The following is a 25,228-nucleotide window of genomic DNA, read 5'->3' as shown; positions in this document are numbered from 1 at the left end:
GTGTGAGCAGAGGGAGATGAAGTTTCACCGGAGTAGGCTCTTGATGGAGGGGATGCTGCCGTTTAGTTTCGTTTAGACTAGCATTGTATATAGTTTTGTTGATTCCGTATGTATATAAAGTTCAAAATTTATAGTTGTTTTTGGATAACTGTAAGTTTATACTATATATTAAAGTATATAACTGATCTATCATATTAAATATGTGATGACTATTATATAGTTGAATGTTATATTTTGGGATGTCACACATTTATTAATGTTCAGTTTTTTTATGATAATTAAAAATAATAAATTAATTATTATTATTAATAAATAGTTTCTTTAAAAATATTAAATTAAAGAATATTTAAATTTAAAAAATATCAAATTGAAAATTTAAAATAAACAATGATTAAAAATATCTAGTTAAAATCAATAAATATATTATTTAAAAATAATTAATATTTATTTAATGGAATTCATACTGATTAAAAAAATTAAGTCTTAAAATTTTAGTGTAAGTATTGATGTTATAAAATGTTATTAAATAAGCGATTAATGATAGGAAGATGTTTGTTGGAATTCAGGAAAGAAAGATGGAGCTGAATAAAAATTTCCCTGTGAGTATTCCCATGTCAGAAAAGAAGAAGAAAAACAATTTTTTTTATGGCTTAGAATTAGAATGCAAAATTTGGTTGATTGAATTGATGAGAAATTCTGATGAAGATGATATGTTTTTGACTTTTTTTTTATTGTGTCACATGTAGTGATTGGATAGGCATTTATGATTATTTTTTATAAATTCAATGGGTGCATAAACTGACCGGAAGAGCAGAAGAAAAAGAAAAAAGTACAGTGATTTGATTTAAATTATATTAAAAAATGAAAATTGTAAATCTAAATGCTTTCATTTTTCTAATTTGATTTGATGCCGTGAGAGCAACTAATTTGATTTGAAGCAATGGAGATTATGCACCTTTGCAAGGAGACCATGCTTCGCAATCAGACCGTGTTCCTTCACAAGCTGCCTGTATTCCTTCACAAGCAGTTCGTGTTCTTTTCAGCTCTTGTTTATGGGACGAGGTTGTCTGAACGGTTGGAGTGAGTTAATCAGTCAATCTATTTAATATTTTAATAATATTTTTTTAACGATATTTTATCATTATTTATGTATTATTATATGATTGGTTTAAAATTAGTTCAAATTAATATTAATAATTATAAACATCAATATAAATCAATTATAAAATTACACGTAGATGATGTTAAAGTATTATTATCCTTTAATATATCAATCTATATAAATTAAATTGAGTTCAAATTTTTTGAATTTACTAATAAGTAAGTTGAGTCAAGATAATTCATAAATAAGTGACCAATGAGACAACACAAGTCAAATAAAACTCAAGTAATTGGATAACACTAAATCTAACCTTAAATATTTATTAACTTTAACTTAAATAATCAATAACTTCAAAAAATTATCTAATTTGAAATTTTTTAATTTTAATTGTTATAACTTTTTACTGCAAACTAATTTTAAAATAATAAAAATTTACATTACACTATAAAAATTTTTAACTTAAATTTAATCATTTTCAATATATAAAATATACATTTCAAAATATTTTTTAAAAGAAACAAAATTTTATAATACTCAATCAAACTTTTTAAAATTAAAAAACAAAGTTTCATAGAAAAGATCCAAATTATATTTTTATATAATTTCCAAATGATTTTTTAATAAATTTTTTTAATAAATTTTTTTTCTATTTTATAAATTTCAATTAAAAATAAATAAATAAAAAGGGATTATAAACACTTCACTAATAAAATAGTAATAATAAATAAATAAAAATGAGATTATAAAAACCTCATTAATAAAATAAAAAAAATAACAATAAAAAAATAATAAACACCTCACAAATAAAATAATAATAATAAATAAATAAATGAAATTATAAACATCTCACTAATAAATAAAACAATAATAATAAATAAAATAAAATAAAATAAAAATCATGACACTAAAATAAAATAAATAATATTAAAATAAATTTACAAGTTATAAAAATAAATAGACTTTCATTACCTTAAAACAACTTGTCCAAGTAAACTTTTACTTTTTAATAAATTAAATAATTTCTCTAATCTAATTTTGAATGTTGATTAACGAGAGAAAGAAAATGAAAAAGAAGAAAAATTACAAAGAAAGATTAATGATAGATTCAACTACCAAAATGTTCTTATTTCATTTCTCCTCTCAACCTTATATAGAAATTTATATTATTATTTTTTCTATATATTCACATGTAATAGTAAAATCATCATTTACTATTTAAATATTATAATAGAATTTTACATTTTGATAACTTATGGTATTTAATAAAAGACTTGGTAATTTTCTAGAAAAATTGTTTCTCGTACTAAATATGAAAATGATATCTAAATATAAATTTGAATAGTTAGAGTGAATAATGTTACCTTAATAACATGCTACAAAATTTTGAATTTAATCCAACTAATCTTAAATCAAATTATTATTGAAATAAGAGAAAATAAGTGACATTAGTTAAAAAAACAAAAATAAAAAACACATCTTTAAATGAAAATCCTAACCATGTGAAAATTATTTCTCTTTACATAAATCTTCAATTATAAATCTTATCGGTGGTCATATGGAAAATTATATTTCAGTAATATTCTATAAAAAAAATACAATCTAATCCAATTATTCATGATGATCATAATTTTATCAAGACAATTCAAATCAGAAGTTAGTTGACACTTCAAAATTATCATTTAATTTTTACAATTTTTTTTTATAATTTATCAAATTTATTTATAAAAACATATTTAAATAAGAAACTAAAATATAGTTAACATAACAAAAAAAAAAAAAGAGGAATGTTACATGAAATAACTTCGTCTACAGGAAGAGGGTATTACGAAGAAATACAATGCATATAGGTCTAATATGGTAATAATAATAAATACATAAAAGAGATCACGGAAGGAAAAGGTCCAACCAAAAATATGATATCAAATTAAAACTTTTTAAAATAAAACCAGATTTTAAAAAATAAATAACAATTAAAAGGATAAAAAGACGATTAATCCAAATAAATAAATAAAATAATGACAACCATCACCCTCTTTAATGTCATATATTATGAAGAACAAAAATATTTCCTCAGTCCAAAAACAAAAGTACAAATATTAATGAGTTTATGATCCAAAAAGGAACTACCATTTAAGACAGCCACAAAATCTTCAGTCCGCGTTTACTCGTCTAACAATTGAAAGAAAAAATTACCGATCAATATATAAACTATTCTAAAGCATTAACGAGCATGTACTGTACAAAGATAAAACAAAATCATAAGCCTAACTTCTGCATTAATGAGAAAACGTTTATATATTTATCTCTTTCTTGCTTTCCTTCTTCTCGACTCTGCCTTTTGCCATTTCTTTGTAGGAACCAATTTACTCTTTGGTTTCAATTTTAACTCGGGCGAGAACTTGTAATTTGGATCTCTCATACGCGCTTGTATGTCCTTGAAAAACTGAATATTTAGTTGTTTAGGCCCTCCTTGTCTAAGCTCTTCATATTCTGGTCCTGAAACAACATTTTCAAATGCTCCTATTAGAATATCTATATCGCTCATAACCTCCCACGCATTAGTGTACCTTCCATCTGGACCTTTCTTTAATTTCTTTAAGGCATTCTCAACAGCAATCTTCCTAGCTTGCTTTCCTGGTGACAACTCCTCAGGTTCTTGTTCAGCTTTCAACATCTCTGAGATGGTTCTGTACTTGGGAACTTCATCAAACTCAAATAATTTATCTATGTACTTGTCACTACTTTCATTTGGGTAAGCTTCTGTAGGAATATCCTCATCACTATCCATTTCATCACCAGTCCACAGTGTCTTCTCTTCATCACTGCCAGACCAGACACTTCTTAACTCATCACTGTCGTCTGCATCAATCAAGTCAGAATGCTTTTTAGCTTCCAGTCTTGCTTTCTTTATCTCCTTATCTAGATTACTCTTAGAACCCATTTCTTCATCGTTTTCATCCTCACTTCCTGTCCATAGAGTGTTATCTTCATCCATCTCCTTTGCCCAGGCTTTCTTAAATTCTTCATCTCCTGGTCTTCCACGGCCAAAGAGATCATAGCCTCTACGTGTGTCACGTGCATATGATCTTAATCCTACAAATCCAATTCATTAGCTCAAAGGAACTGATATTATATAACCGATACTAATTGAATGTGTGAAGCCTACAAAGAAACCCTCTTGTGAAGATTAAATTCCATGTTTTACTAAAAACAATGTCCATAAGATCAAAGCAATAAATGAAACTAAGATCTAGAGAAATGAATGAAAAAGAATGTTTTTTTCCTTTTCATTTACTATGTTTAAAGAAGACATGAATCCCGCTCATGATATTATACAAATAATTTACCAATAGATAACTTTAAATGACAACTGATCCAAGATTTTACATGGGAAAGAATAAATATACATTCCAAAGTCCTCCTCACCTAAAGGAAATAAATAGATACATTTTATTTAGTGCATAAAATCAACAAATGGTTTCAGCAATTAAATTAAAACAGGAATGTTGTTTTCTATCAGAAATTCAGTGATGAAATTATCCAATCGTACTTTGAATTACCACCCTAGCATAACCAGTTCAAGCCGGCACCGGTTAAAAAATTTCTAACGCAAGATTACCTTGAAAGTTCAGCAAAGAACCACTTTTGCAACAATGTTGTAGTACGCTTGGACCTGAATTATAAAAATAAAATGCTTTTGACCTGAAACAGTACCAGAGATGAGTTAATTCAGCTATTGTGACACAAAATTATCTAGTACTTCAAGAAAATATAGATCACCAAACCGGCACAATGATAGAAGGGAAAATAATCCTAACCTTTGAGAGAGTGGTAGACAATGTGACTTTGCAACCCTTAGAAGAGATGGAAAGAGACTATTGTAGGAGAATGACCTACATCCCATCAGGAAGAACTAGATCTGTCATCAATATTTTCTTCAGACCACGACATTTGGCCACAATTAAAAAGGAAGAAATAATTAAAAATAAATATAATACTAGGCAGTCCATGGCACAATTTTCAAAATTAAAATCACGGGTGCTATCTTTCAAGGCATGTTTGGATGAAACCATTGGTTAAGTTTTTTGCAGAATGGAGCTGACATTTTGTCAAATAGATTGAGGGCATTGCAGTTAAACCACTAAATCCCACATTTTCAGTAACAAGAATGGGCCCGTTGTAGTACATTCTTCAACTGAGAAAACAACCAACAAATAGCAACCTAAATGCGAAAGGCCACCGCAATGCAGCAAGCACAAACTAATTAAAATAGCAGATACAACACAACACACATCGAGAGAACCACACACACCAGCGAACATGAAGGCCAAAAGAAAAATCAACTCGGAAAAACCAGATTGTTCAAATAGGTGCTTGTACAAGCACGTTAACAGCGACTCAACAGAAAAGCAAGAACAGAGCAAACGCATTATCTGATTATACATCATTATCCATTGCAAATAAACTCAGGTAAATTTGAACCTTGAAAGGGGGCAAATCCTTCTCTGCTGCACCTCCGAAATCTATCACGAATTAGGGTTCAGATGTTGGGATGATCTGCTAGGGCTCGGTCCGGCGACGAAACCAGTGGTGCAACGGTTGCGAAGGCGAGAAACTCAAACAAAAAAATTATCTTTCAACCTACAAATTATTTCTTTCAACCTAAAATAAACAAAATGAATACAATTTGATTTCAATTAAAATATAGAATGAAAAGAGAATTAATGATTACAAAATTTCACTATTAAAAGGGACCTGGTTTTACATTTTTTTTAAGTTTAATGGTCCCTCAATCGATGATGTTTAATCAAAGTGGTCTTATTTTTTAAAATTATTTTTTGTAAATGTTTCAATTTGTGTAAAACGGTTTAAGTTAGTTTTTTGCTTATGGTCTTAAAAATTTAAGGGTACAACTATCTTTGATTAAAACTGAGGTGTCTAGCTATTAATTGTGTCCTTTACCTTCATCAGAATTTATGTTGAAATCAATTATCTCTTACCTTAACCAGAGTTTTAGAAAATCTTGACTTGCATCTTCTCTTCTCAAACAAACCCAGCAACATGGGTTCTTAGTCGTGTAAGGAGACACCCTTCTCTTTCTTCTTCTTTGTTTGTGGGTTGGCATCACTGAGAATCTTTCTTCTTTCCTTTTCCTTTTTCTTGTTCTAGTTTTGTTCGTATTTTTCAAATTAGGGTTCTATTTTTTGAATTCTTATCTCATGATGTTAGATTTCCTTCCTTGGATTGTGTTTCTGTTTTGTTTTATTTACAGGTTGGTGGCATAATGGTTGGGGTTTTTCGTGATCTTATGATTTGAGAATTTTAGGATTTTCGTTTGGAGGGTTGAGGGTTCTGATTTGAAATTTTTTTTGTCTCTTGTTTCTCCTTTGCATATTGTTAATGCGATTTGGGGTTAGGATTTTCGAATTGAGGTTTTGTTTTCTGATTTCACGTTTTAGGATTATCTTCAATTGTATTATGATCTTGCACTTTTGAGGTTTTTGGAATTTGCCATCTTGCGTTTTGGGGTTCTTTGGTTCTTTTTTTGAAATAAAACTTTAATGGTGAATTGCTTCTAACCTAATTGTAATTTTCTTTAACCTTTAACCTTAACTTTAATTTTTCCAAATCATTAACTTTTATATTTAAAATTTACATCTCAATTGACCTCAACGTGCCACCAATCAAGGACTAACTTGAAGCGTTTTTACATGAGACATTTGTAAAAAATATTTAAAAGGTAAGATCATTTGGAATAAACAGATCAAAATAGATATTAAGTATTCTTTTTAAAAGGAGTAGATCTAACAAAAAAACGGACAAAATGTTTAATATTTTTCTAGTATCTTATTTATTTCATGTTATTGGATCGGGTGTGGTGATTTTATTAAATTTTTTTTATGATTATAATAGTTTAATATGGCATCCAAAAATATTATTTAATAAACATAATAAGTAATATTTACATTTTTTAGTGAATATATTATTTATATGCATAAATAATATATATATATATATGGGTTAAATATGTTTTTAGTCCCTAAACTATTGACCGTTTCTGGTTTTCGTCTCTCTTCTTCCAAAGTAAGGTACAATTTAGTCCTCAATCTTTAAAAAACGTTCGTTTTAGTCGAAAAAACGAACGTTTTGAGGACTAAAACGAGAACTAAAAACAAAATTTTGAGGACTAAAACGAACGTTTTTCTAAAGAATGAGGACCAAATTGTACTTTACTTTGGAAGAGGGACGAAAACCAGAAACGGCCAATAGTTTAGGGACTAAAAACATATTTAACCCTATATATATATATATATATATATATATATATATATATATATATATATATATTAATTCAATGAATTAATTAAACAAAATTAAGTTTATTTAAGGTGTAAGTTAAAAAACACTTAATGATATATCTATTAAAGTTTAAATTAATTTATAGTTACAAGTATGGTTTTGAGAATTTAAATGAGAAAAAAGAAAATACACAAGGGAAATAAAAGTGCATATATTTTTATTGATCTGGTGAGTCTCATTTAGTTTAATGAATACTACAAAAAAAAAATTTATATTTATATTTTCATGTCGACGACAAGAGATATACAAGTAATGATAGTCAATATATAAGCAGTACACTTTCCGCGTGTAGTAAACCCTACCCGTTCTTGAAAATCATATCAATACCACCATAGTTAAAAGAAAAATCTTGAGATAGCTACAATTAAACAATGGAACAATATATAATCAAGGATCACCAGGTCTTGTCTTTATCATCTTGAAAATCCAATTTCACAATAAAAGTATTCATCTGGTCAAACCTTAAAATAAAAAGTTCCCTTATATTTTAAGTTTTTCACTGTGAATAAATATACTTTTTAATTAAAATTTTATAATAAAACATTTTTTTTGGAGTCTTTTACGTAAAAATACTTCCTATGTGAACTTAGAAATTAGTACAAATATCTCATTTAATTATGTAACATAGGTTAAGGTTACAAGAAAAAATGTAGCGTATCAAAAATATGATGAAATTTTTAATCAATATATTGTTAAAAAAATTAAATATAAATAATAATTATTACTATTATAAGAATAAGAAAAAAATATAATAACAAAATATTTGTAAGGTCAAACAAATAATAATAATAATACAGGACAAAACTATAAATAAAGTAAACTAAAAAAAATCGAGTTAATTAGTAAAGCATTAAATTTAGAGAAAATATCCATATTACATAAGACAAAAAATATTATTTGCTTTTCCTTTCAAATATAATATGTCAAATTGATTGAGTATGCTAAAAGATTTTTAAATTTTTAAATATTATCAACATAAAAGATAATATATAAATAAAATTGTAAAAGTGTTCTCTACATTTTTTCAGTATTTCTTTAATTTCAAAATTACTTTACACCTCTCCCGTTATCTTTAACATAACTATCATATGCATCTTTCCTAGTATTTTGAAGTTCACCCTGCACATAATTTTAATGAATAGACTAATTTAAATTAAGAGTTTAATTTCCATACATACACTTTGTGATCCAATTAAATATAAAATATTAATGAAATTATCAAAAAATTACGTGTAGTTGTAGTAGTAGCAGTGTTGACATCCAATTTGCAATTGAAATAAGTTCATTGCATTTAAATTGATTAAAAGCGAAAATAAGACAGTGACTTGGGTGGTATTGGTATCCCAAACATTAATGTGATGATCGTATGACCCAGTGACGAACAAACCGGTGTTAATGGGATACCATATGGCTGTGGAAACGACATATTTGTGGGCCTGTTGGTGCTGCTTGTCAATGACAAATAAGAACCTGTGTTTGCAGAAGGCGGTGGAAGCTTCATAAGTGGCGGATCGTTGAACGTCATAGAAAGCTACAGAGGCATCGGAGGTGGCAGAGAGCATATATGATGGAATCTTGTCTGACGTACCTTCTTTAGTGTTCTCTTTTTGTATTTTTCACATTTTATTGTATACGTATATCAGCTTGCAAGGAGCATGAGTTATTATAAATACCAACTCCTCTCTTTGTAATGGTCACTTTTGAGATTAATGAGAATTGAATTTATTGAATCAGAAATTATTCTATCTTGAAAGTCAGGCTAAAGAGTCCAAGGACTCCTTTAGTCACCTTCCAAGCACATTTCCCTCCATTTTCATTTTCTCCAATTATCATGGTGCTTCTCTCTCACACTGGTCCAATTCTTCGCTGTCACCTCTAGCGCACATCAACGCTCCAAGCTGCCTACACCTTCAGCAGCCACGCGTCCTCTTTCACATCATCAGCACATCACTCTTCTCTTTTTCACTCGCACATCCTCATTTTCACACTTCATCTTCTCGCCAGAACATTTTCCTCTCGAGAGGATCTTCGTGTCTAAAGTCGTTCATCATCACGGTAAGCCTTCTTCACTCACAAACTTGTCCTCTACCTTCATTTCTCACCTATCATCCTCTCCAAATCTCGTGTTGCTCTCCATTTTTCGAGTTCCTAAACCCTAGAACACCTATTCCTTAGGTTTTCACCATTTCCTTTTGATTTGACCAGTTAAATCCTCTTTTACTCCGTTTAAACACCTTTCCACCGATTGATCTTAAATTTCACCGATTAAACCTCCATTCACATCGATCAATCGGTCCAGAATAGGTCTCCTTCTTCTTCTAGGGTTTCTATCGAGTTTATTCTCTGTTTCGAGCTTTTATCGATTTCCTTCGAGCCAACTCTCGATCTAGAGCTTCGTCTACATTCTGATGCGTATTTCTTTGTCAGAGAAGCTTTGAGGAGGTCCAGTTCGTGTTCGCGCAGCTTCAATCGGCCTCTCCTTGGAGGCTCTTCCATCAATATACCTTCCCTCTGTCAAATCAATTTGATTTGATGGTGAAATTGGAAAGTGTGGAAAGAAGGTGGGGATTTGAATTGACGGTAGTAGAAGGAGAGTGAGAGGAAAATACCCTACACCTTCTCACTATCTTTAACATAGCTATCACTCAACATTGAAATATGAAGAAGGTCGTATGTGAAAGCACCAAAATCAACAAAGGCACCAAATGGCTGGAGAGATTTTACTTAATTGATTGAGTGTTGTGGACGAATATTGACATCTGTTTGCCCTTCAACGGATGTCGATATCCGTGCACGAATGTTGACATTCGTTTAAGAATTTAACGCATACTCACATCTATTTAAATATTACTAAAGGGCAAAAGAGGAATGAGGAGGTGTAGAGAGTAGTGTGGGGTGGTGGAGGGAGTAACTCTCTTTTATAGATATAAGGAGCATAAAACACTACTACAAAAGAGTGCATACACAACGTCTTTTTTTCTACATAGACAACACTAGGGATGGAAAAAAAATCGCGCCCGCGGATAAAATCCACGATGGGTAGTTACTACCTGTCAATATTTATTACCCGCTGGTAATGAGTAGCAGATATTTTAATATCCGCTTCTAAACGGGTCGAATATTGGTATGATATTATCGGACCCGTAAATACCTGTTACCCACAAAAAATAATAATGATAATTTAATTTATATTTTCTAAAATTAATTTTTTTATTACTCTTAAATAAAAGGAAAAACTTTTCAATTAAAAATTACGTAACCCTAATTAAAAATCCCAATTGCCTAATTATTTGTTTCTCTCAAAAACTTTATTTAGAGTTTTTTCCCCAATCTCTTCTCTTTTACATTTATCGTGAGCAAACCCAAAAGCTTCAAGCTTCTTCTTTACTTTCTATCTCCTTCCCTTCGTGCTTGCGCAAGGAGGAAGATTTCCTCTCCTTCACGATTTTGGGATTGCGTTTTCTTTATTTTTCCTCTGCAGGTGGTTACGAAATATTGGAGGCTCTTATTCGGGATTGAGAGTTTTAAAATTGGAAATTTAAGGTTGTTGATGCTCGTAATTTAGGGTTAGGGTTCTTGCGATTGGGGTTTTTCCTGACTTTGTAGCGAGTTTGGAGTTTATGATCTTCTTTTGTGGTTTGAGAACTTTTTGGATTCTTGGTCTTGTAGTGTTTTGGGGTTTTCCTTGCATTTTTTTTTATCTTGGGGTTCTATGCTTGTAATTTTGATCCTTCAAATTATATATATTATAATTTTATTTTAAAAATGTATAAAATATTTTTTTAAAAATTTTGTGGGTATTTGCAGATACCCACGTGTTTTAAAATATTCATGAGTATTTTTTAAGTGGGTACCCGGGCGGGTAGCGGACAGGGTGCAGGTTGGATTTTCGTTTTGTAGGACTGATTGCGGGTAGACACTATTCGTGCTCGACCCGATCTGTTGTCATCCCTAGTGTTGTTTATGTGAGCGTTGTTTGTTAATAGACATAGACAAAGCTTCTAAAAAAACATTGTCTATTGTCAGGTACCAATAGAGAACGCTTTTCTAGATATAACTTATTTAAAAAATTGTGTTCGATTCTCAACCAGCAACAAACAACGCTTATTTAAAAAAGTGCTATCTATTGGTAGCTAACAATACATAGTGCTTATTTGAAAAATGATGTATATTCTCAACCACCAATAGACAACGTTTTTCTAAATTAGCATTGTCTATTGGTGGCTGAGAATAAACATCACTTTTTCAAATAAGCGTTCTCTATTGGTCCAAATTCATTTTAAAAAATATTTTTTTAATTTTTTAATAAACATCGGCTTTTCAAATCTGTCCTATCACTACAAGAAAACTGGAATTAATATACGGATAATTATATACGAATTTTATCTGTATATAATTCAATTGTTATAGAGGGATATTATATATGAATTTGTGAAATGGACTTACATACGGAATAATCCGTATATAATGGGGAAAAAATATTACACACGGATTATCCGTATATAATATCGGTGTGTAATATTGGCGCGTGTTGGCGGGAACTTTGCCAAGGATATGTTCGTATGTAAGACCAGATGGAAGACCCTGATATTTCATATGGATATGAAGATAATGATTAATTAAAAAATAAAAGTAAATAATGTTACCAATGAGGATCATTGGCATCCTGAAGCTACTGTGAAGTTTTGATGATGATAAAAGCTGAAGAATTGAAGACTCTAAATGCATCTTTGTTAAACGCATTTTGTAGAAACAAATGTATAGGATAAATTGTAATGATGTAAAAACTATTAGAAGTTTTCGTATTTAGTGAGTCATTGAGCAAATAATCGATTATCAAGAGCCAATTTAGAAGAGTTACTCGCGCAAATAATCGATAATTACATAGAATAATCGATTATCACCGTTTCATTTAATACTGTCCAAGTCTCTGGAATAATCGATTATTGCTCAGGATAATCGATTATCACATTTTGAAAACCCCATAACGGACACAATTAATCGATTATCACTTATGATAATCGATTATCAGTGGTAGTGGGAGATGTCTTTTCAGTTTTTGTCCCAGCACGAAACTAGGCTTATAAATAGAGGTCTTCACAGCTCTTAGAAAAACACTTTTCAATTGAGAGTATTAGAGCTTTGTGCCTAAGGGAAGCTCTCTATGAGTGAAGAGGATCTATGTCATTTTGAGAATACTGTTTGTCTGAGGAAGTTCTCAAAGTGATAGAGTGCTCTTGTCTGGTCTTGTGAATAGGAGAAGCTCGCGCTTTGTGTGTCAAAGGTCGGAGCAGTTCTTTTCAAGTTGGCAGAGTTGTTGCTTCCGGTTCGTGCGTCAAAGGAAGCTCTTCCGGTTCGTTTGTCGAAGGAAGTTACTTGTTGCACTCTTCTGGTTCGTTTGTCGAAGGAAGGTGTTTTCTATTTTTTGCTCATTTCATTATCTTGTAATATGTACAACTATATTTTTAGTGAAAAAGGTTAATCACTATTTATAGTGATTAACGACTGGACGTAGAATCTTTTGATTCGAACCAGGATAAAAATTATGTGTTGATTTTCTTGATCGCTAAACTCTTAGCACATCAACTGTTCGATAAAAGTTCGCTAAAAATCAATTTTTGAAACCGACTATTTTAACTTGTGTTGTGATTGTTACACGCTTTCCGCTATCTATATTTTATTCCGCTGCGCGACTCTATATCGGTACCGATTGTTTCGACAATTGGTATCAGAGCTTGCTTTGATAGTTTTTCAAATTTTTCGAAAATGGGCGGTCATAACCAAGTTTATGCTGAGGGTGCTTCTATTTATAGACCTCCTTTGTTTACAGGGGAAAATTATGCGTTTTGGAAAATTAGAATGCAAATATTTTTGGAGTCTATTGATAGGGGTATTTGGGAAGTTGTTATGAATGGACCAATTGTTCCCACTATTTTTGTAAATGATATGCAGGTAGAAAAACCATTTTTACAGTGGACTATGGATGAAAATAGAATGGCACAATATGATGTTAGGGCTAGGAACATAATTTTATTTGCACTAACCCTTGATGATTTTTTCAAAGTTTCTGTTTATGAATGTGCTCAGGAAATGTGGGAATTTTTAAGAGTCACTCATGATAAAGTCACAGATGTTGTTAAGTTGACATTGTTCAATTCAAGCTCCTAAAGCTCAAACAATTCAAATGAGCAAGAAAATCTATGCTTAATGGCCAGCAATGAATCATCTAAAAGCCAACTCTTGAAGAAAAAGAAGGACAATCAAGGCTCCTCATCAAGCTTTAAATGTTATGGATGTGGTGAAAGAGGCCATATAAAAGCCGTTTGTCCAATTATCAAGAAAATTCACAAAAAGAAGAAGGTCCACATTGCTTGGGTTGATAATGACTCAAGTAGTTCAAGTGATTCTGTTGAAGAAGCAAACTTATGTTTGACAGCTAATGTTGATGACACTACAAGCCAAGTAAGTTGCTCTAGCCTTGACACTAGTGAATTTGATGTACAAAAAGCTTTTCTTGAATTACTTGATGAATCTGAGAAATTAAATGCTGCTCATAAAAATTTGAAAAAGGAGTTTAAAGAATTGCAAATTAAATATGAGAAAGCATTAGATGAGGAAGTTATTTTAAGAAATAAAATATGCAATTTAGAAATGAAAGAAATTACAAATGTTGAACATCCTGTTGAATGCCTTTCATGTAAGAGTCATGTGCTTGATATTGATACTCTTGAAAATATGCTTGAAGTTGCAACTAGAAATAATAATGTTGAAATGCCTGTACCTGTTAAAAAGGTTTATAAAAACAAAAGTGTTTTTAAAAGTAAGAACCAAATTAAAAGAACTCGTAGGGTATGGGCTGAAAAAGGAACTGTCTTATAGAAACCCAAATGTTGTCACATGCTTTTATTGTATGAAAAAGGGGCACACTTCTAACAAATTTAGAATTAAACATTTTGATGTTTCAAATGGAAAATATGCTTGGATTCCTGTTATAAAGTAAATAGTCTTTAACCTCAAAGGACCCAAATGAGATTATGGGGACCAAAACTATATTGTTTTGTTTTGCAGGTTAATTTTTCAAAAGGAAAAGAAGACTCTATGGTATCGTGGTATTTTTTAAGAGCTTTGAAATAATTTATAATGTTAGATGTGTCTTAAGTTGAAAATTTGGCCCAAATTTGTGTTTTTCGAAAATTAACGTAAATAATCAATTACCAAGGGTAATAATCGATTATCTCGTCCTCAAAAATTTGGATTTTGACAATTTGGCTCGCACATAATCGATTATTTAAAGTAATAATCGATTATCTTAAGTCACAACGTAAAAAAAAAACTTTTTTTTTAAATTTTTTTGAGTCTGTTTTTAAAAGGGGATTATTACATTCAGGGGAAGATATATGAGTTTGTTATATATCTTGTTTTTATCTCTATTATGGATTAATTAATACTGTTTGTACTTCTTAATTAGAGTTGAATTTCTTCTTATATTCCATGAGGTATTCTATTCTTTCATGTTATGAAATTTCAATTTTATTTCTGTTTTGAAATGCATCAATTCTTTTGTTGAGGGGGAGAAAATTTTGAGGGGGAGTTTTTTCCACTTTTTTACTTTTTGCTTATGATCAAAAAGGGGGAGAAAAATTCTAATTTAAGTAATGTAGTTATTACTAACATGTTTGTATGTTTGTAAGTATGAAATCTGTGCAGCAAATTAGAAATGCTTTTAACAAGAAGATATTTTTGATCATCATAAAAAAGGGGGAGATTGTTACCAGTGAGGAGCATTGGTATCTTGAAGCTACTGTGAAGTTTTGATGATGATAAAAGATGAAGAATTGAAGACTCTAAATGCATCTTTGTTAAATGCATTTTATAGAAACAAATGTATAGGATAAATTGTAATGATGTAAAAACTGTTAGAAGTTTTCGTATTTAGTGAGTCATTGCACAAATAATCGATTATCAAGAGCCAATTTAGAAGAGAGTTGCTCGCGCAAATAATCAATTATTACACAGAATAATCGATTATCACTGTTTCATTTAATACTATCCAAGTCTCTGGAATAATCGATTATTGTTCAGGATAATCGATTATCACATTTTGAAAACCCCATAACGGACACAAATAATCGATTATCACTTATGATAATCGATTATCAGTGGCAGTTGGGAGATGTCTTTTCAGTTTTTGTCCCTGCACGAAACTAGACTTATAAATAGAGGTCTTCACAGCTCCTAGAAAAAAAAATTTCAATTGAGAGTATTAGAGCTTTGTTCCTAAGGGAAGCTCTCTGTGAGTGAAAAGGATCTATGCCATTTTGAGAATACAGTTTGTCTGAGGAAGTTCTCAAAGTGATAGAGTGCTCTTGTCTGGTCTTGTGAATAGGAGAAGCTCGCGCTTTGTGTGTCAAAGGTCGGAGTAGTTCTCTTCAAGTTGACAGAGTTGTTGCTTCCGGTTCGTGCGTCGAAGGAAGCTCTTCCGGTTCGTTTTTCGAAGGAAGTTACTTGTTGCACTCTTCTGGTTCGTTTATCGAAGGAAGGTGTTTTCTATTCTTTGCTCATTTCATTATCTTGTAATCTGTACAACTATATTTTTAGTGAAAAAGGTTAATCACTATTTATAGTGATTAACGACTGGACGTAGAATCTTTTGATTCGAACCAGGATAAAAATTCTGTGTTGATTTTCTTGATCCCTAAACTCTTAGCACATCAATTGTTCGATAAAAGTTCGCTAAAAATCAATTTTTGAAACCGACTATTTTAACTTGTGTTGTGATTGTTACACGCTTTTCGCTATTTATATTTTATTCCGCTACGCGACTCTATATCGGTACCGATTGTTCCGACAAATAATATAATCTGATTAGAAGACTCTTCTCACACTTTTCTCCTACCCTCCCTCGAGCAAACTTTGTCCCCCTTCTCGAGCCCTAGCCTCTTTCTCGACCCCTCTCTCTACATCAATCCATCATTCTCACTCACTGCAACCACTATTCTCCAGGCCTAGCTTGTCGCACTCGTTCTTGTGTTGTCAACCTCGCTGAGCCTTCTTCTCCCTTAGCGACCCTTCTTGTTTGTGCTACTATTCTTCTTCGTTCTGTGTTTCTATTCAGTCGAAGGACCGTTCTCCTCCGTCATTGGAACCGTAGCTGTCGTTTTCCCTCAATCGAACCAGAGTCGTGACCCTACTGGAACTCTCGTTGTGTGGTAGTGAAACCCTCGTAGTCGTAGGTGGTGGTTGTTGCAAAGTTCTTGAATTTGTAAGTAATGTTAATTAATTGCAAAATACGTTAATTTATGAAACCCTAATCTCATTTTTTTGTGACGTCCATACAGGTCCTAAAGTGGTTGAGCAATCTGGGATACTTCATTGGGAAGGCTTAAGTGTTGTAGAGTCAAGCAAAAGATCAATCGAAGCAAGGTATGTTTGCTAGTGACTTTTCCCCTCTCTTGTTTTGTTTGTTCCATTTGTGTATGGTGTGCTTGTCCTGTCTGTGGTCTGATTTCTTAGGTCTCCACTAACATATGTTTAGTAATATATGCTTTCTGCAAAACTGTGGTTATATGTTCTATTTTATTCGGTATTTAATGATTTGTACATCCTGTGATTTGCTTATGATGTTTTTCATGATTAGAAATGGTTATATTTGATTTGCTACAGTGGAGGATTTATAAGCGGTTTGAGTTTTCTTTGTTAAAATTTCTTTTCCATTATATTATTGTTCATGAGCCCTGAATAAATGGACCAAAGTGATCGAATACAAGAAATACCTCTTTTCGTAAATATCTATGCTTTGACTTGTGTTTTTGACCAAGCTTCTGGCATAGTGTGGCATAATGTTAAGAGAGTTTGATGCCAGAGAAATCATTTAGACAACTCTTGATTGTTATATTGATTTGTTTTATAATATTGAATATTTAGTTATCCCAAAAATAATTGTAATCTAAGAAACCTTGAGATTAGTTTTTCGAATGCCATTATGGTAGTTTGATGAATTAGAGGTATAGATTGGTTGACCCTTAATCAAGTGGTTGTTCTCATGCTTCAAATTTGTTTTGTACTTGTGTTGTGGGCAGAAATTGTGTCAAATATTCTAGTTGTGTTTGATCTGTACTAGGATGACATTATGTCACATGACCCGATCTCTTTCAAACTCCTTCAAAGATTAAACTTTATGGCCCTTGTGCTCATTATGCATTATTGTGCAGTTTATGTCTTAAATTTAGTTATGCATTAGTTCTCTTTTGGTGTACTTATTTTAAGAACTAATGTGTGAAATGGAATAGTCATTGGGATGAAATTATTACTTTCACATTTTTAAGATGTAACATGGGGGAATAAATTTTATAGAGTTGGATATTTACTCTTGTTCTTGAAGAATATGTTTTATGCTACTAAAACTATTTAATATGAGAAGGTTGAAGGTGAATGATGGAACATTTAGAGAATGAACATTTTCTCATAGCTATGAATAAATATAATAGTCAGTTATTGACTCTTGTGTGTTACATTATTGATTTCCAAACGCGTTGAGTCATTCTTAAATTGTAATTGCTAAGGATTAATTTGATCAAAGAAAAATTTAACTTTAAATATTAAATGAGCTAATATAATGCATGGTATATTACTTTTAAGAGATAATATTGTTTTTATCCTATAATACATATAGTAAAAGGGTTTGTCATTGATTGTAAGGGACGTCACAGTGACCATCAAGCACAACCAATCCAAAAATTCCACTTCAGTTGAAACCTTGTTTTGAATAACTAAAATCAATTATCTCCAACATCCACATTCTTAATATTTATGCTTCTGTTATGTAGCCTAATTAGGTGCTTCCTTAGGCACAACCTCACCATAGTTAATGCTTCATCTCTCATAGGTCAAGTACTATGCACATGCATGAAGTTGGTGTTACTTTCACATGCTTCTACCCTTACTTGAATATAAGTTAGATGAACAAACTATTAGGGATTCTCCCAAACTGCATTCCCTTTCATGCCCTTACTAGCCTTAGTCATGCCAACACCACTGTCAATGATAGTGAATGTGTTGTTCGTCTTGTCAAGAATAATGTTGATGAACAACTCTCGCTGAGCATCAAGCTTGCTCTTGTCAGTAAGGCTCTCAAATCGAATTTTTGTCCAAAGCCTGTACAGGTAAAACATGCTAGAAATCAAATATAAACAAAACTGCAGTCAAGATTAAAAATAATGTTATAGGTTTATACATAATTAACAACTAACAATCATACATGAGCATGTATCTTAAAGATTGTTATCTTTATTTTGTTTAAGTAATTTATGTATGCCTTCTTTTTTCCGGTTTGTTGTGAACTAAGCTTAAATTTTACTTGACACAGATAGACTAAAGGCTGAATAAAATTATTATAGTACTTATTGGCTTTGTGACAACTGAATAAATTCATTGTCTTGTTTTTATAAATAATCTATCTTTGAACAAAACTCTTAGCCTGTTATTTTCTTTGTTTCTATATATGCTTAGATTTACAAACAAATTCAATCACCAATGACACGAAAACAGTTTTTAGATTATTCCATATGCTTAACATTGTATTTTTTGTTGGACTCTTATTTTTCCTCTATTGTCACTAACAAAGGGTTTTTAGAACATGATAGTCTGTGTTCTGTTGGCACTCATGGAATTTAGGTTTGAGATCAATTCAACCTTCATAGCTAGTTCTGATAGTTGTTTTCAATTGATACATACACCATCTTCAGTGTATTACTAATGAACTAAGAGATCTCTAGCATTTGCAAGTAATTTTGTAATGACTCACAACTATTAGGATAAGTGTTGACTTCTAATAGTAGGTTTGAGTCATACTTGGTTCGAAAAATTTACCATGTAACTTTTCTTAATTCTTAATATGAACATTAATAAAGATATCCCCCTTCATAAAATATCTATTTAAATTTTATTAGTTTTGTATTTAAGTTCGGATTTATCAAGCAGAAGATATACAAAAGGACAAGTCCAGCTATATTTATTTAAAAAGAAAAGAGTTATTTCAATTACATTGATGTCTTAAACCTCTCATGGTTTTATAGCCATGTAGTTACTGTTACTTCTTCTTCATCATCTCTATTATATTGTACTCTTGTACACCTCTGTCCCTACCGGTCCATTTTATTAGAAATGTGATGTTATCTCTTTTGCAGTTGCACTTGGTACCTGTAATCCAGTATACAACAAGGTTCTTTTGACAATCAACCAAAGCTCATAGTAAGACCTGAAACAATAAATAATTGTACTTATGCAAATGTATGCTTATGCAACTGTACCTAAAATATTATGAGGGTTATTTAGTTCTTTAAATATTGATTTGTTGTATTAAAATTTTTTAGCAAAACAATTAAACACACTAACCACTGTGTAGCATAATTTGTTTTTTCTTTAACTATGTTTGGTTGTAGTTAAAGTTTTAGCTCAACATATGAGCTGTAAAACAACGTTGTAGGTTGGCCAATATCCTTCTATATTCAAAGCTTAAAACAATATTGTACATAGTGATTTACATGTACAAAAAAAAAATTGTAAGATAGAGACATGTAGAAAAACATCGTATGATAGAGAGAAGATGACCTAATTTAATTTAGGTTATTCTTTAGGAAGCCATTTGATAGGGCATGTGTCCTAATATAGAGATGTGTATTAACCATTGGCTAATTGTTTTGTAATCAATTTATGTACAGAACATGGATCATGCTCCACCAAATCGTTCATGGATGTACGATAGGTGTCATAGAGGAAGAGTTGCTTTGAAAGAGTCTTTTGTATTGGGTGTTGAGGAGTTTATAAGTAAAGCTTGTGAACGAGAACGTTATCGTAGAGATGGGGTCTTTGATGTCCATGTTAAAGTGCGATTGTACAAAGATTCTGCACGAAAGAGTTGTGAAGGTTCACCTCTACAAGAACGGTTTCAAGCCTAATTATTTCATTTGGGAGGATCATGGGGAAAGAATGCCAGAAGATGATGTACAAAATCATGAAAGTTGGATGGGTGTGTAGACAGAAGGTGGTCAAATTAACCAATTTATGACAATGGAAGACATGGTGCATGATGCTCTTAGGGAAAATGAATCGTGTCAAACATCTACTTCAAATAACATTGAAGAGGCTCTGAATGAAGAAACACAAAGGTTTTATAATCTTTTGTTGGATGCAAACCAACAGTTGTATGAAGGAGCATTAGACTCGAAATTATCAATGTGTGTCAGGCTATTTTCTTGCAAGTCAAATTGGAATATTCCTAACTAATGCATAGATTTTATTGCAAAAATGATTAGGGATGCAACACCCATCAAATCAGGTTTGCCTAAAACATACTACGATGCCAAAAAGTGTGTATCAAAGTTGGGATTACAATTGCAGAGGATTGATTGTTGCGTGGATGGTTGCATGCTCTTCTATGATAATGAATATGGTAAGAATGATGTCGCGTTGCTTGAATGCAAATTTTGTGGAAAGCCAAGATATCAACCACGTAAGACGAGAACAACTACTACAAAACAAGTTCTTGTGAAATTAATGTCTTATTTTCCATTAATTCTCATACTACAAAGAATGTATGCCTGAATACAAACTATAGGACAAATGACATGGCACTATCAGAACATGTCGACGAATGGTGTTTTGCGTCATCCATGCGATGGAGAGGCTTGGAAGCACTTCGATAGAGTATATCCTGACTTTTGTATCAAGTCACACAATGTACGACTCGGTTTATGCTCTGACGGCTTTAACACATATGTACAAGCATCAAATATACCATATTCATGTTGGCCAGTTATAGTCACCCCTTACAATCTTCCTCCAGAAATCTGCATGTCTAAACCTTACATGTCTCATTCCCAGGCCATTCAATCCAAAGGTTGGCATAGATGTGCACTTAAAGCCCTTGATAGACGAATTGAAGAAGTTGCGGATGGGTGTGATAACATATGATATTTCAAGGAAATAAATCTTTATTTTGAGGGCCATGCTGATGTGGACAATTAATGATTTTCCTGTTTATGGTATGTTGTCCAGTTGGAGCACTCATGGTAAACTAGCATGTCCACATTGCATGGAGCATACAAAGGCTTTTAGATTATATCATGGGACAAAAAATTCCTGGTTTGACTCCCATCGGAGGTTTTTACCGAATGACCATGCCTTTAGGAGGAATAGGAATGCTTTCAAGAAGGGGGAAGTGGAGATGGATGACACACCCCCATATCTTACGGGAGCAGAAATTTGGAATAGAATTAATGGTTATCCTAAAATAACTTAAAATGGAGCACCAAAAATTTATGGATACGGTGAGTGGCATAGTTGGACGAAAAGAAACATCTTTTGAGATCTACCCTATTGGAAGGATAATTTGTTAAGGCATAATCTTGATTTCACGCACATTGAAAAAAATTTCTTTGACAACATCTTTAATACTGTGATGAATGTTGCGGGGAAGACAAAAGACAATGATAAGGCCCCAATGAATATAGCTTTGTACTGTAGATGAAAAGATTTGGAGCTAAAAAGTCATAGCAATGGAAACATGTACAAGCCAAAAGCAAATTATACACTTTCAGCAGACCAAACAAAACAAGTCTGCCATTGGGTAAACGATCTTAGGATGCTTGATGAATATTCTTCTAACTTGTCAAGGTGTGTTGATGTGAATAGGGGAAAGCTCATTGGGATGAAAAGTCATGATTGCCATGTGTTTATGGAATGCTTACTTCCTATAACGTTTAGTTCTTTACCGTCTCATGTTCTTAATCCCATTATTTAGAATTAGAACCAAAACCAGTTTATGAACTTACCTAATGTTTAGTCTTGCACTTATATTGATGTAAACAATATTTATGTATTCATGTACAATGTTTCCTTTGGGGATTAAGTGTATCTGAAAAGCTTACTGGTTTTATATGTCAATGTGCAATGTATAATGTCCAGGTCTGCTTATATGAATCGTGAATGTTCACTATAATGTTCAGGTATGTTTTTTTGTATGAATTATGCATGTTCAGGGGAACTGCTATATGCAGGGTATTTATTTAGCTCTTCTAAAACCATTGTATACGAATATACCGTATATAAGTTCCATATATAAATTATATACAGATTTATCCATATATAACCCTAACTACGATAATATTATATACGAATTTTTGCCCGTATGTAATTCGTATATAACAGAGTATTATATACGGATTTTTTCCCGTATGTAATCCGTATATAACATAGTATTATATATGAATTTTGGGCCTTATATACGGATTTTGGCTGTATGTAATTCACTTTTTTCTTGTAGTGTATCTGATAGTTCTATTATGTACAAAAAATATAATATATTACAAAAAAAATATGAAAAGGACACAAGTCTAAAAAAGAATGTCCATTACTTTAGTGTATGAATAAAAACTATTAGTACAATATTTCAAAATATAATCATTGAGTCATCCAATATGTGTCATGACATGACATTGAATTATAAGATAATATGTACAACCATAACATAACCTATTTGTACCTATAAGTATGATCATAACCATAGCACAACCTATAAGCATGTACTAATGACATATAAACACCAAGTTTCCCTAACTTCAATGATTTGATTGTCACAATATTGTTGACATCTATAACTAGAAAAATACTACAACAAAGAAAATTAATATAAAATTAGTCAATTAAAATTTTACTACAAATTAATTATGACAATGAAGATAATTTACATTTGTTGGAATTGTCCCTCCTTCACAATATATGATAATTTCTTTCATATACCGACAAACGTAATATCCACCATCATTGTTGTTGGGTTATTTTAAACACTAGAAAACCAAAAGTAAATAACATCATTGCAATTTGAACAATGATAAGCAATGTGAAAACCCAATTTTCATGCAAATATTATCTTTAACATGAGGAATGGGTAAGACTTCAAGTAGTTATATCTCTGCTATATACCAAAATATTTATACAGTTAGAACCTTAAAAATGATTTCATTGAGTGAAGTCAAGACATAATTCATTACGCACACACCCCAATGAAAGTTCAGTTTAACACCATCAATATCACCATTTTCCAAGTTCAAATATGATAGCATACAACCATGCAATACTAGTTTATGATCTTTATGCTTTTCATAACAGTATCCATAACATCCAAAATTCCTCCAATCACTACCAATTTCATGAGTTCATTTCCTTACTAGCTTCCATCTAGTTTTCTAGAGTATATCAAGTATATATTAAAACAAAGTACATTGACCATGTATTTTTCATATTCTAAGCCATTAGTTCATCACAACCTAAGACTTAACTAGTGATATCACATACCCAACATCCTATTTTATTATTACCCTTCACCCAACATTTGCAATGTGCAGAAACCCAGTTTCAATCTAAACAAAGTTAAATATCGTCAAACAAAACCATGCAATGCATTTGTTGAAATCTGAAATCATAATGCTTCATGTAGGGTCCAATACCACTTAAAATTAGTAGGAAACGATATTCATAAAGTTACATACCAAGTAATAGGTTCAACCATCATCCTAGTCATATCCATTAATATACTTAATACCAAAACATATAACCAAGTATTGTGAAACAGTTTACAACACTATTAAGACACGTGTATCATCAACCATGTATCACAATGGTCAACTGTATAAATATTTACAACACATGGTAGTTTCAATTGTATAAATATTTACAACACATGGTAGTTTCAGTTGACTCAATTGTGAAACAGTTTACAACACATGGTAGTTTCAATAATAATTATTCAACAATAAATTCACTAGTGCAAAAAAGGATTCAACAATAATAATTGGTCAAGTGAATCTGATGACCAATGTGAGCAAGTGGGTGGTACACTCTGGTGCTACCAGACATATCTCTGCAAACAGAAGTGTCTTTAACTCTTACACTAGTGTAGGGGATGGAGAAGAACACATCTACCTCGGTGATTATAGGACCACTCCTATTCTGGGAAAAGGAAAAGTTCTTCTCAAACTCACATATGGAAAGACTCTGGCCTTGAGTGATGTGCTACATATGCCATCAATTAGAGTTAATTTTAATCTTTGTAGCACTATTGGGAAAGGTGGGGGTTAAAGTGTCCTTTAAGTCTGATAAGATCATTATGACAAAAAGTAATGTTTTTGTGGGGAAGAGATATTGTGATCAAGGACTCTTCATTCTAAATGTTTCTGAAAATATTAATGAATCAAGTTCTTCTGCTTATATTATTGACTCGTATGATATATGGCATTTTAGATTAAGACATGTGAATTCCTCTTATGTTTTGAAATTACAACGACTAGGGTTGATTAATATGCATGATAAATAGAGTAGTAAATGTGATATATGTGTAGAATCTAAATTAACAAAGAAAACATGTTTTTTTGTAGAACGCCAAACTGAGCTATTAGGGTTAATTCATATTGATCTAGCTGATATGAAACAAATCATGTCTAGAGGAGGTAAAAATTATTTTGTGACCTTTATTGATGATAATTCTAGATACACCAAAGTTTACTTAATCAAACATAAAGATGAAGCCTTTGATGTGTTTTTAACCTATAAAGTAGAAGTAGAAAATAAATTGAATAAGAAAATTAAAAGGATTAGATCAGATAGAGGTGGTGAGTATGTGCTCTTTAATGACTTTTGGGTTAAAGAAGGAATTATCCATGAAGTGACCCCACCATATTCACCTGAATCTAATGGAGTAGCTGAGAGAAA

The 25,228-nt window shown here is 31.4% G+C and overlaps 1 protein-coding gene across 3 annotated transcripts; it reads right to left on the bottom strand.

Moving 5' to 3' along the window:
• Positions 1-3,115: 3,115 nt before the first annotated feature.
• LOC124846636 (glutamyl-tRNA (Gln) amidotransferase subunit C) lies at positions 3,116-5,840 on the bottom strand. 3 transcript variants are annotated; one of them, XM_047323929.2, is made up of 4 exons: positions 5,585-5,840; positions 4,921-5,037; positions 4,722-4,804; positions 3,116-4,195 (listed from the first exon to the last, which is right to left on the bottom strand). In XM_047323929.2, the coding sequence occupies exons 2-4, from the start codon at positions 5,004-5,006 to the stop codon at positions 3,402-3,404; spliced, it is 963 nt and encodes a 320-aa protein (XP_047179885.2). In that variant the 5' UTR covers positions 5,007-5,037; positions 5,585-5,840; the 3' UTR covers positions 3,116-3,401. The 3 variants fall into 3 exon arrangements, with proteins under 3 accessions (XP_047179885.2, XP_047179884.2, XP_047179886.2); XM_047323928.2 differs by having other exon boundaries at positions 4,921-5,021; positions 5,585-5,837; XM_047323930.2 differs by having other exon boundaries at positions 4,921-4,995; positions 5,585-5,826.
• Positions 5,841-25,228: the final 19,388 nt, after the last annotated feature.

Source organism: Vigna umbellata, chromosome 2 (assembly GCF_029865625.1).
Source record: "Vigna umbellata cultivar VRB3 chromosome 2, Vumbellata_1.0, whole genome shotgun sequence".
Lineage (NCBI taxonomy): Eukaryota > Viridiplantae > Streptophyta > Magnoliopsida > Fabales > Fabaceae > Vigna > Vigna umbellata.
Note: the sequence above shows the minus strand (reverse complement) of the source record. Positions and strands in the feature narration are given on the sequence as shown.